Source organism: Chrysemys picta, chromosome 6 (assembly GCF_011386835.1).
Source record: "Chrysemys picta bellii isolate R12L10 chromosome 6, ASM1138683v2, whole genome shotgun sequence".
In the NCBI taxonomy this organism is placed as follows: domain Eukaryota; kingdom Metazoa; phylum Chordata; order Testudines; family Emydidae; genus Chrysemys; species Chrysemys picta.
The window spans coordinates 23,947,325-23,961,347 of NC_088796.1; the positions used below are offsets into that span (position 1 = coordinate 23,947,325).

A 14,023-nucleotide genomic window follows, 5' to 3' on the forward strand; every position below is an offset into this window, starting at 1 on the left:
AAAATATAAAACTTGTTTTAAAAGCAAACGGTTTTTAATGATTACTTTGCCTGACTTTGCATTCGCGGTCAGTTCAGCTACTGGAAAAGTCTGTAGCTACTGGAAAAGTCTGTTAACGTGTCTGGGGATGGAGCGGAAATCCTCCAGGGACATCTCAATGAAGCTCTCCTGGAGGTACTCCGAAAGCCTTGCCAGAAGGTTTCTGGGCAGTGCATCTTTATTCCCTCCTCCATGGTAGGACACTTGACCACGCCATGCTTGCAGCAAGTAATCTGGTATCATTGCCTGACAAAGCCTGGCAGCGTATGGTCCCGGTGTTTGCTGGCATTCAAGCAACATCCGTTCTTTATCTTGTTGAGTAATCCTCAGGAGAGTGATATCACTCCTGGTAACCTGGTTGAAATATGGGAACTTAATTAAGGGGACAGAGGTGGCCGTTCCTACTGGGCTGTTTGCCTGTGGCGGAAAATAAATCCTTCCCTGCAGTTAGCCAAGCGCAGATGGGAAATTGGCCCTGAGTTTTTCGCGTTTGGCTAGCAGGGATCTTCCCTGTTACCAGCCACGCGGTGGGGGGAGGGTACCGTGATCATCCCAGAGAATTCATGGCGGGGGGGGGGGCGGTGGCGGGGGGGGGGGGTAGTTTGGTGCCTGCAGGGATCTTCCCTGATACCAGCCACGCGGTGGGGGGGAGGGGTACAGCGATCATCCCAGAGAATTCATGGCGAGAGGGGGGGGGGGGTTAGTTTGTTTTCTGGTGCTGCTGAATGTTAACAGAAAAACCGCAGCACTCTACTTGCCTGAAGGGGCCCAGACAAGCCCCACCACACTGCCCCCCCCCCCCAACTGGCTGAGATTGGCCAGGCTTCTGCAGCACTCTACAAGCTATGCTTGGTATGTGGGAAAGGACGGCGCAGAAGCTTACCATGGCCGCATGCAAGCCGAATTCTGTTGCCCAGACCTGTGATCTCTAGCAGCAAAGCCACAGGCACTCAGCATTAAGAGGCAAAATGCGACCTTGCACAGAAATCACATGTGCTATGTAATGTGAACAGTGTTGGTCACCGTGAAAGAGTATAAGCATTGTTCTGCAAAATGTAGCTTTTAAAACAATTCTCTCTTTTTTCCCCTCCCTACAGCAGCTGCAAATTCCTCAAGCCTCCCTCCTCCATCCCGAAGGTTATCACAGATAAGGCGTCGTAAGAAGAAGACGCGAGACGAGATGTTTTCTGAAATTATGCAATCCAGCAGGAGTGACAGAGCTCATCTGAATGAGTGGAAGGAAACAGTTTCAAAGTATAGGAAAGAAGTCAGTGAACGTGAGGACAGGAGGGACCAACGTGAGGAGAGGAGGAACCAACGTGAGGAGAGGAGAGACGATCGAGATGAGAGATGGCGGCAGGAAGACCAGAGGATGAAGGATGCAACGCTGGGGCTGCTCCGGCGTCTGGTGGAAGTTCAGGAACGGCTGCTGGAAAACAGACTGCCGCTTCAGCCCCTGTTCCACCCTCCCCCCTCCCCATGTTCCGTATCCTCCTCACCCAGACGTGTAAGAACGCGGGGGGGGAGGCTCTGTACACCTTCCCATTCCACCCCAGTAGACAGCCCAAGCAAAAGGCTGTCATTTTTTTAACCTTTTCTTTGTGGCTTTTTCCTTCCCAGCAATCCTCCTCCCAAATACCACCCGGGTTCCCTCCCTCTTTTTCTAATCTATTAATAAAGAATAAATGATTTTTAAATGATAGTGACTTTATTTGGTTTGAAAGAAAGCTGGGGGAAGGGGCAGGGTGGGTTCCTTACAGAAAATCAGTCAGTAAAGGGGGAGGGTTTTCATGAAGGAGAAACAAACAGATATTTCACACGGTAGCCTGGCCAGCCATGAAACTGGTTTTCAAAGCTTCTCTGATGCACAGCGCTTCATGGTGTGATCTTCTAATCGCCCTGGTGTCTGGCTGCGCGTAATCAGCAGCCAGGCGATTTGCCTCAGCCTCCCACCCCGCCATAAAGGTCTCCCCCTTACTTTCACAGAGATTGTGGAGCACACAGCAAGCAGAAATAACAATGGGGAGATTTCTTTGGCTGAGGTCAGAGCGAGTCAATAATGAACGCCAGCGACCTTTTAAACGGCCAAATGCACATTCTACCACCATTCTGCACTTGCTTAGCCTGTAGTTAAACAGCTCCTGACTCCTGTCCAGGCTGCCTGTGTATGGCTTCATAAGCCATGGCATTAAGGGGTAGGCTGGGTCCCCAAGAATAACTATGGGCATTTCAACATCCCCAACGGTTATTTTCTGGTCCGGAAAGTAAGTCCCTTGCTGCAGCCCTTTAAACAGAGTAGTGTTCCTGAAGACGCGAGCGTCATGAACCCTTCCCGCCCAGCCCGCGTTGATGTTGGTGAAACGTCCCTTGTGATCCACAAGTGCTTGCAGCACCATTGAAAAGTACCCCTTGCGGTTTATGTACTCGGTGGCTTGGTGCTCCGGTGCCAAGATAGGGATATGGGTTCCGTCTATTGCCCCACCACAGTTAGGGAATCCCATTGCAGCAAAACCATCCACTATAGCCTGCACATTTCCCAGAGTCACTAACTTTCGTAGCAGCACCTGAGTGATTGCTTTGGCTACTTGCATCACAGCAGCCCCCACAGTAGATTTGCCCACTCCAAATTGATTCCCGACTGACCGGTAGCTGTCTGGCGTTGCAAGCTTCCACAGGGCTATCGCCACGCGCTTCTCAACTGTGAGGGCTGCTCTCATCTTGGTATTCTGGCGTTTCAGGGCAGGGGACAGCAAGTCACAAAGTTCCATGAAAGTGCCCTTACGCATGCGAAAGTTCCGCAGCCACTGGGAATCGTCCCAGACCTGCAACACTATGCGGTCCCACCAGTCTGTGCTTGTTTCCCTTGCCCAGAATCGGCGTTCCATGGATAGAATCTGCCCCATTAACAACATGATCTCCAAAGCACCGGGGCCTGTGGTTTCACTGAATTCTGTGTCCGTGTCCGTGTCCATGTCCTCATCATGCTTGTCGCTGCGCTGCCGCCGCCGCTGCCTCCTCTCCTCGTTTTTCTGGTCCTGGCTGAGCATAAACTCCACGAGAACGCGCGAGGTGTTTACAATATTCATGAGTGCTGTCTTGACCTCAGCGGGCTCCATGCTTGCCGTGGTATGGAGTCTGCAGTGTTCACCCACCCAGGAAAAAAGGCGCGAAAATGGTTGTCTGCCGTCCGTTGCTTTCATGCAGGGAGGGAGGGAGGGAGGAAGTGAGGCTGTACCCAGAACCACCTGCGACGATGTTTTTTGTCCCATCAGGCACTGGGATCTTAACCCACAATCCCAATGGGCGCGGGAGACTGCGGGAACTATGGGATAGCTATGGAATTGCTACCCACAGTGCAACGGTGCAGAAATCGACGCTAGCCCCGGTACTTGGACGCACACCACCGAATTACTGTGCTAGTGTGGCCGCACTCATTTCGACTTTATACAACCTGTTTCTCAAATCCGAATTATCTAAATTCGGATTAATCCCGTAGTGTAGACATACCCTGAGACTTGCACTGTTTCAGTATTGTAACTTCTGTTCACCATTTATTACACTTGCCTACAGTGTAACTTCTGTTCACTGTTTGCCATATTGTAATTCAAACCCCATTTTAAAACGCTTACTCCATTTTGTAAGGGCTTGCTGCAACCTTCATTTTTGCAAACCCTGCTGTAATCTTATTAGTTTAGTTTAGATGTGTGAATGAGGTATGTATGGATGATGGAATCAACCTCCAGCCCCAGCCTGTCCTGATTAAATAGAGTTCAAACACCATCGGCTGAAGATGCAGACAAGAGCCCTAACAAAGTAAGAAGAATCCACCCTAAAAAGAAAAGGTACAATAAAAGGAAGATCAAAGCCCGGTTCAAGGCTGAAAGTCATGTCTGCAATTGACGGGTGATCACTCACCAAACCTGAAGGCAGCATGACACAACAAGACCTATAGACTCTGGATTCAAACTAAAGCCTACAAAAAGGATGGGTGAGATGGAAAACTTTGGAGGACGGTAACTTTCTGCTGCCAACATGGAAGGGCATCGGTGCATGCCCAACAGAGACCCAGCTCGTCCTTGTGCCCGGCTTTCCTGGCCAGTTAGCCGCCACAAGCTACGAACCCAAGCTGCAGACTCAAGCCACAGACTCAAGCAGGACTGGTAACTATGCAGCAGCTGCAGAACATCTGATGGATGTGTGTGTGTGTGAATGTGTGTGTGTGTGTATAGGTATTAGGTATAATGTGTGTGTATAAGGATTAAGATATTAGTTATTGGTCATAAATCAAATTGTTATAATAAATGTGGCATCTTTATCTTGTCCCCTTTAATAAGATCCTGCTAGTTTTTATTGGTATAACACCTCTCCTGCACTTTTTTTGTGCAGAGATCTGGTGTCAGCAGCCCCACAGCTGCACAAGGAGCCCTCTACAGCCCTGTAGTCAAGGATCCACTCACTCACTAACTAGGAGTGAGGGGGCCCTCCCCAGGCTGGAGCCATTCAACAGTGGTGTAGCCTCCCCTGTGGACATGGGCTCCTCCTTCTCACAGTCCTGGCTGGGAGTCTCTGCTCTGCCCCACTAGGATGGCAGCTTTCCCTGCACCTGGTGCCTGCAGTGATACAGTGTCATTGGACCTGCAGCAATGCAGTGAGCCCGCTGCAGCCCCTGCTCACTCACTCTCTGCCCAGGAGTGTGGAAAGGCAGCCCCCAGGCTGGAGCTGTTCAGCAGTGGGGTGATCTCCCTCACAACACAGGGCTTGTCCTCCTCATTGTGGTCCCAACAGGATCAGGACCATACGGTTGGCCATGAGGCCAAGCAAGGATCAATCAGAGGAAATAAACAATCATGTGGCAAAGGCCTACAGTAGCCGCCAAGCAGATCTTATTAATTAACACAACAGTGCAAATTTCAGGAAAAGCATGAATGCAATTACGTTTGTTGTTGGGGCTTAAATATGTGTGTACAATAAGGACGAGCAAGTTTGTTGTTTTATGTCTGTAATGGGTCACAAAAAAAAAAAACCCTAGAAGAACACTGCAGTGAATATCCTAACACCAAACTCAAACTGGTGAAGATGTCTGGAAAGGGATATGAGGACATTTTACTCTGTCAAGTTTGTAAAACAGAAATCTCTGAAAAGTTAAATTGTATTGCTGAACATCTGAACTGTATGTCTCATTTGAAATTAAAAGAAAGTCAAGCAATGGTAGGCCAGGCTTCAATAGAAGTGTGTTTGGGAAGATTGAGACAAAATATGGAAGAAGTTACAGATTTTCTTCATGATCTCGTATGTGCATTGTGCTTGGAGGCAATTCCAAGGAATGCTGTCCATGGTTCCAGCTTTATATTATACAAAGTATGCACAAGTATGCACCAGCATGCACTCACCCAGTACATCATCCGCTGGAAGAAAAACACCTGCCCAAAGTTTTCACTCACCAACAAGCTGTAAATAAGGATCTTTTGAGTGGTGAGAAATTGTCTTTAGACACTGATGAAACCACAGAGCTTTTGGGATGGCCAGCAATGAACGTCCTTGCAGTATACTTCAGTGACAAAAACATGCAATGTGGAGGTAATTTCAATTAGGATTCAAGATGTGTTGCAAGACTACAGCCAAATGTGGGAAATCTGTATGTCACTCAACAGTGACTCCCCAATGTACATCCAGCTCTCAGTAAAGGACTTGAAAGAAATGTATCCTTATCTGCTGCACATTCCATGTATTGCTCATCTTTTGCATACAGCCATTAAGCATGCAATCTAAACTGATTTGTTCCAAAATGTCAACAAATCTGTAGTACAGTTTCCAGCGATATTTAAACATGCTAACAGGCAAAGGCAAGTGGTTTTTTAAAGTCTGTACAAGCAACAGCATGAGCCCATCAGGTTTGCCTGTTTCCCCTCATGTTGTACCATCATGCTGGTTTGCCTGGCTTGAGGGAGCAAAATGTATTTATATACATTGGGACAGTGTGACAAACTCATTAAAGAAGAAGATGCAATCATCGCAAAGAAGGCAATGAAACTATGCTGGATGGCTGAAGATGATAGAAACCAGCAAGAACTGTATTGCAAATTCTTTTTCTTTATGTATTTTTGGGAAAAAGCCACAGGGTTCATTTGCAAATGGAAACAAATGTAGCCTGGTTACATCACATTGATACCCTGCTTTACGGCAATTTCAAAGTTGCTGCTGTTGTATGTAATGCCTTAAAAGAAGTGAACTTTGAGTCAATGAGACCCAAAAGGAAATTCTTTTAATCTGCAATGCATGCTTTTGCATCAGAATTTCAAAATAAACTGAAGGCAACCATATCCTGCCACCTACCAGATGGACTCTCTGGATTAAGATCTCTTCTTGCCAACTGTAAAGTGTTTGATCCGTTTGTCAAGGCTGAGATGTCATACAATTTTAGCAACTACAAAAATATTATGTGTATTTTCCATTGTAAGGCAGAAGAGTTCAACCACAATTTTGACTTGTACATGGCACGTGAAGTGCCCTGGGATGACAGCATAACAGCAATTGAATACCGAAGAAGTGAAACCCAGTCCCTGCCTGTCATGCCCAGCGTAGCATTACATGCACTAGCAGCATCAGTAACTTAAGTGTCCATGGTAAGATTGTCCAGTCTGTTCAGAAAAGTTCAAAATAAACACTTCCATGAATCTCTCTGAAGACCAGCTCAATGTTTTTTTACTACAATGATGACATGAGTTGAAATTTGTAAAGCTTTCAAAAATCTGGTATCATCTGCTGACTCTAGCAAAAGACATAATAGGCATTCTAGTGCCTTTAACAAATGGCCCATACTTAATTTATTTTTTGTTCAAACCACCTAACTGTGGGAACAGAAGACTATGGGCAAAGTTCTGTGATTTAGACTTCTGAATTAGTCTTGTTACAAAAATAAAGCTTTAACTCTTTGAATCTCAACATCTACTGTCATTAAATAATATCTGACTCTCCGTTAATTTCCCACAGCTGTGAAAATTCAAATAGATAATAGAAAAAATGCTTTAAAATGGGTATAATCTATCAAAATTCAGAAAAAAAAATAAAAATTGAATTCTGCCAAGCCTACTCATGAATGAGCTTACAATCTCTGTCCTGCTTCCCTGTCCTAGGTCCAGTTTCTTTTCTCTACTGAAACTACAGAACCTGTTCAAGTTAGTGGAGTACTACAAGTGAAGTACCTTTTGTACACAGCCCCATTTATTTCTGCTGCTCAAATCATTGTGAGTTGGTAGACCAAAAATGTTTGGAATACATAATAGGGCCTGTCAATTATACAAAAGAAGCCATCACAGAGTTAGGAATGAAGGATTCTCCCATCACTGGTTGCTGGACAGGGGCAATATGTCCCTCTGATCCATCATCGCTGTTTGTTTATGGAGAGAGTGCATGTGCACAAAAGGAGAAGGAAAATCTTCAACGCAATAGGACCAGTCTCTTAGTTCTGTCTGAATGTGGAGATGTTGCTGTCTGGCTGTATGACCCCTTGTAACATTTCTAGGGAATAACCATCTGCTTGAGATAGGACCTAAAGAGCCACACTGAGTATGCCTCAGCCATCCCCTTTGCTTTTGATGGGGTTATTCCTTATTTATACTGATGTGAGTGGAATCAGGCCCGGAGGCTCCACCCCAGAGAAGAGGGCAGGTTGCGAGAGGGAATTTCATAAGGCGGCACTCAGCATTACGTAGCTATTTCCCAAGAGAAGTGTCTCTTCTGAACATGGCAGAGATGCTGCAATTACAAAGGCTGGGAAACTTATGAAAGGCCAGCAGCAATGGAGGCAAATTTGGGGTTTGTTATACCAAACGAATAAAAGGATTGTCCTGGATTATATAAGGCTGTCACACTCCAACTGGGATCCCAGCTGCACTCAAATTAATTATACTTAACACTCTATTCAAAAACAGGCTTACAGCAGTCAAAACAATGAATAAAAACTATTCTTTCAAAATTAAAACTGTGCAGTGTGTTTATCACTGTGCATAACATAGCAGAGCTTTATTATACTCAGATATTTAGACATTTGCCTTATGCACCTCCTATCTTGGTGTTTCTTCTACTTGCAAAACAAAACTGAAATTAGATAAAACTGAAAGCAGATTCTTGCACAGTTCATAACCTGAATATTGGAAATGGAACATAAATCCCAAATCTTCCTGTGTAAAGTGTACATAACTTCAATTCTAAAGGAGTCCCAGTCTTCTGACAGGAGAAAATGGAAAGGTCTATCACTGGGGATGGGGGCAAGATGTGGGAAGCAAGGAGCACATCAGGTTTTAAGTGCAAGAGGAAAGTCTAGTGAAGTCTAGTGTTAAACATCTTTTATTAGTTTGTTACTTTACCTATCATGGATTTTTAGAAAAACTTGCATATAGTATTTGCAAGACAGATTAATAGCGTGACAATCTGATGTCGGACACTACAAAGCTTTATGAAATTTGGCAGTAAAAGTTACTTTACAATAGCCAACTTGTTTTTAAAAATCCAATTTAACCTAAAAAGTCAAATGCTATTACGAACTATCTACATTGCAAGTGCATTTTAAAATAGTTTAATTAATTTATTTGAAAAATTGAAAGATATTTTTTAATTTGCAGTCTAGCCTAAAACCTTGCATTCCACCCACAATGAGTTTTTAAAGCAGATTTATAATCCTTTGAGAATAGTGGTTTACAAAGAAATTGTTCAGTAGTTCAGTCACAAAACAACACAGTAGCACATCTCCAGAAGAAAATCTGTAATTAAAAATATCTATTTAAAAAAGACCTACTCATCCAAATGTTACAAAAAATAGTTTATTGAAACTGGTTTCAAAAGGTCTCTTGCCTGTACAAAAAAACAAACATAATGGATTTCATGGAACAAATATCAAATGATAATGACTTCATTTCATTCAACCACTCTTGGCTGAGGAAAGGCACATGTATGAACCAACTGCTGAAAGTTACTTACCCTTTACTAGCTGCTCATAGAATTGGGGCTCAATGGCACCAACTGCCATGAATTTCCCATCTAGGGTCTTGTAGGTCTCATAAAAAGGTGCTCCGCTGTCCAGCAAGTTCTCCCCCCGAAGTCTATTCCAAAGGCCTAAATTTTGTGATTTCCACAGGAAAGAACTTAGATATGCTGCTCCTTCTACCTTAAAGATTTATTTAAAAACAAAAATAAAAACAAAAAAAAATTTAGAGCTACTAGTGAAATCGCTGGCAATTCCACGCAAACAAGTATTCATAAATTTACAATTAAGGTTAGGATTTTGAATTGTAATATTCTCATAAGAGCAAACTTGCCTTTAAAATAATGTGTGTGATTTTTTTAAGTTTAAATGGAGTAATAAGGAGCCCTGAAAGATAAGAAGACATATTAATATACTGAACAGATGAAGTTTCTTATTTTATCAAGCTCCTAGTGGTTCAAATAGCAAAGAAATGAGTTGTAAGGTAACAGGCCAAGCTCAGTGGCTCTACAGGACAGTGAGTGCCGCAGCACTTAACTGGCTGAGATAAGACTGCTTGCAGAAAATGAGAAGGAAGTCAAAAGAGAAACACCTCTCTCTAGTTCTCAGTACCCAGAAAACTGAGATGCACATAGAGATCACTGTGTTAACCTGACTATTCTCCCACAGCTCTCTCTAATCTGTGGAGCTCCCTGTTCTCACCAGCGAGCACACTTTAGGAACCCTACAGGGTAGCAGAGATGGTGAGGGTGTTGACATATTGGTGTAGAGCTCGGAGCACTGATTACAGGAAACCAAAAGGTATGTTTGGCTTTGAGCAAATTAAACTTATGTAAGAGGTATCCTAAAAGAAATGGAAAGGTATCAAGGGAATTGTTAGGAGTATGCCCTGTACCTTTAAGAGCAGAACACATGATAGAGGAACTGGGATAGAGAAAACCCAAGCAGTCTGAAGTCAGGTTCAACAGGTATGTAGCTAGGAGCACATGGGTCTCCTTTGTCTTACGTAATTCTGTTTTAGTTCTAGTAAAGCCTTACTTCTAAGAGTCTAGACTATACCTTCTTCTTACAAATCAACAAACAACACATGGTATCAGAGTGAGGTAGAAGAAAGGACAAAGAAGAGAGGACTGTGGTGAAGGAGTCACCTCGGAGATAAACAAACTAAAAATCCCCAAAGAATTGAAACTCTCAGGTAATGCAGCAGACTCCGGGTTGAGATTCAAACAGAGATTATATATATGCATGCATGCAAGCAAGCAGCTAGCTTTGGTGGGAAAGAAAACCAGCAGAAAATAGCAATCTTCTTAAACACTGCAGGACCTGAGGCACAGGAGTTGAAGGCATGCATTAGATCAGGCCAAGAGAGTGAGTTATGGCCCAACTGTGCAGAAATTTGAAGAATATTGCATACCTAAAAAAAGTAAACATTTGAAAGGTACATGTTTTATGTCAGAAGACAAAAGGAAGGAGAATTTGAAGAATTTCTAATAGAGCGGAAGCTAATGAGCCAAATTTGCAACTGTGGATTAACAGATTCAGTTATAAGTAAGGCTCCGAGTTTGTCACGGAGGTCACAGATTCTGTGACTTTCCGTGACCTCTGTGACTTCTGCACAGCTGGTGAGCATGGCCCTGCGCCAGTCGCACCAGCCGCTGCTGGGGCAGTCTCAGGCCACCGCCCCTCTACCCCCAGCACCAGAGTCTGGGTGATGGAGGGGGCAGGCGCAGGGGCACGGAACGGGGTGAAGCGAGCTCTGGGTGGCACTTACTTGTGGAGCTCCCTGGAAGCGGTGACATCCCCCTTGCTCAGCTCCTAGGTGGAGGCATGACCAGGCAGCACTGCGTGCTGCCTCTGCCTGCAGGCACCACCCCCGCAGCTCCCATTGGCTGCAGTTCCTGGCCAATGGGAGCTGCAAAGCTGGCACTCTGGGTGGAGGCAGCATGCAGAGTGGCCTGGCCACGTCTCCGCCTAGTTGCTGAGCGACAGGGATATCACCGCTTCCGGGGAGGCGCGGAGCCAGGTAGGGAGCCTGCCAGCTCCACCAGCCCCCCACCCCTCCGAGCACCAGAGGGGGTCCCAGTCCACACCCCCACACACAGCACCCGTGGTGCCCTCAGGCTGCCCCCTCCCACCAGATTTAGTCAGGGGTGTATAGTAGAAGTCGTGGACATGTCACGGGACGTGAATTTTTCTTTACTGCCCGTGACCTGTCCGTGACTTTTACTAAAAATACCCGTGACTAAAACAAAGCCTTAGTTATAAGGGATCAAAGTGTAATTAGAATCATAGATCCAAAGCTCCAAAAAAGGCTATAGGAAGATCTGACTCTCACTTTGGATAAAGCAGTAAGACTGTGTCAGGCAGCTGATATTACTCTGAATAAAATAAAAAAATGGAAGGAAAACAGGCCACTGCCACTCTGAATATAGTAACAAGAGAGAGAAAAAACGGGCAAGCAGTCACTCAGTACAGAGCAAAAAAACAGAAGCATGAAAAAAATAAAGCACAAGAATTTGCAAGGGGCAGCTTCAAGGACTGCACAAGATGTGGACACAAACACAGGCCTCAACGATGCCCAGCTTTTGGTAAGCGCTGTAATATTTGTAAGAAATATAATCATTTTACCTACGTCTGCAGTCAGGATCAACAACTGCAGAAGAGGAAGCAAAGCGTGCATGCTGATGCCATAATCCAGGATGAGAGCAAAAACAGCAGCACAGAAGAGTTCTATCTAGAAACTGTATCTGAAGAGGAAGGAACAGATGAATGGATAATTTCTTTAGAGACTAATGGGACTCTAAAGGGCTGGTCCACACTAAGCCCCCAATTCGAACTAAGATACGCAACTTCAGCTACGTGACTAACGTAGCTGAAGTCGAAGTATCTTAGTTCGAACTTAAAGGTACTTACCGCGGGTCCACACGCGGCAGGCAGGCTCCCCCGTCGACTCCACCTACTCCTCTCACGGAGCAGGATTACCGGCGTCGACGGCGAGCACTTCCGGGATCGATTTATCGCATCTAGACAAGACGCGAGAAATCGATCCCAGAAGATCGATTGCTTGCCGCCGAACCAGCGGGTAAATATAGACGTACCCCAAATAACCTACAAATTGGACACTGGCACTCAGGTAATTGTTTTTTCAGATATTAGCGTTAAAAGGTTAAAGAAAAAAAACAGGGAACATGGCAACTAACAGGTTAAACCGAAAGCTTATAATAGGGAACTCTTTCCTACTAGATGTACATGAGTACTAGAAGTGAAGGTAAAAGATCAAAAAGAATTGATATCCTTTGTAACTGTTAAAAGAAATAAAGCATCTTTAGCGGGTTTAAAGACATGCCAAGCCCTTGGGCTGATCCAAAGAGTGCATATGGTGGAGGAGATAAAGGACAGAGGAACAGTATCTGGATGTTTTTGAGGGCATAGGAAAATTTGCAACTGAATATAGAATTGAACTGCCATAACCAAATTGTCCTATCATACAAGCCCCTAGAAATATTCCTCTAAGTATGAGGAAAAAAATCTCAAAAGAAGACCATGATCATTTAGTAACAAACAATGTAATTCAAAGAGCCTACAGAATAGGTGCATTCACTAGCAAATGGGGGGGGGGGGGGAGAATGGAACACTGAGATTATGCCTGGATCCTAAGGAAGCATAATGACTATATCAAAAGAGAACACTTTCAGTTATATATCAGGGAAGACATTTGGGGGGATATGGCTGGTACAAAGTATTTTATTATATTAGATGCATAATCCTGGCAGATTCCCTTAGATGAGAAGAGATCCAAATTATGTATTTTTATTACACCATATGGAAGATATCGCTTTCGCAGATTCCTGTTTTGTCTAAAATCTGCTTCAGAAATCTTTCATAGAACTGTGCAGCAAATATTTGAGGAAACTGAAGGCACAAAAGTCATATAGATGACATTTTCTTCTGGGGCAACACAACAGAGGAACATAATTACAGGTTAGAGAAAACAATGGACAGGGCTAGAGCAATAGGTCTAAAGCTAAGCAAATAAAAATGTAAATTCAGGCTCAGAGAAATAACCTATTTAGGAAAAAAGTTAACTTTATTGATCCTAGCAGAACACAAGCTATAACAAATATGCCACACCCAGAAAAGAAGAAGAAAGTATAGGGATTCACAGGAACTGTTAATTTTGTTGGTAAATTTATACCTAATTTGGCTGCACAAACCAGCAACCTCCATGCACTTACGCAAAAGAACAGTCAATGGACAAGGGACGCTAAACTGGACAAAGAGTTTGGCAACCTGAAACAACTGATTCAGAAATCCCCTGTGCTAAGGTATTTTGACCACAGGAGACTGACCAGCTTGTCCACTGATGCCTCCAAAGAAGGCATAGGGGCAACATGACTACAAAAATATGACTACCATTGGAGACCAGTGGTAAATGCATCCAGGGCTCTTACAGAAGAAGAATGCCACTATGCCAAAACTGAAAAGAAACTTTAGCCCTAATGCATGGTTGTAAAATATTCCATGTGTTCATTTATGGAAGACCAATTGCTGCAGAAACAGACCATAAGCCTCTGATATCAATTGCAAAGAAGGGGTTAGTTGACACTCCTCCCACAGTATGATGACTGTTTTTCCAGCTCCAACTGTATGATTTAACAATTGTATATACACCAGGAAAAAAGTTGGTGGTAGTGAACACATTGTCCAGAACATTTGATAAAACTGTAGTAGAAAGAGAGGTGGAGTCAGACATAGTGCATGTCAACCTGATTAAAAGAAATAATTTTCTTGTCTCAGAAAGGAAGCGGAATGAATTTGCTGAGGCTACAGCAAATGATGAGTCTTTACAGAGGTAATTAAAGCTATTTCCACAGGGTGGCCAGGACATTACATACCAAGTCCATATTTCCAGTTCAAAGCAGAACTGTCTGTTACTCTTAGCATATTGTTTACAGGAAACAGAATAGTAGTGCCCAAGATATAAAAAGCTGACAAGCTCACAAG

At 44.0% G+C, this 14,023-nt stretch overlaps 1 protein-coding gene across 2 annotated transcripts in view; it reads right to left on the bottom strand.

Moving 5' to 3' along the window:
- AMACR (alpha-methylacyl-CoA racemase) overlaps positions 1 to 14,023 on the bottom strand; it is a 37,633-nt gene that overhangs the window by 12,440 nt on the left and 11,170 nt on the right. For both annotated transcript variants that reach the window (XM_065598839.1, XM_065598838.1), the window contains one exon: positions 9,016 to 9,202. In XM_065598839.1, coding sequence (XP_065454911.1) covers positions 9,016 to 9,202 — 187 coding nt within the window. The remainder of the gene's footprint in view (positions 1 to 9,015; positions 9,203 to 14,023) is intronic.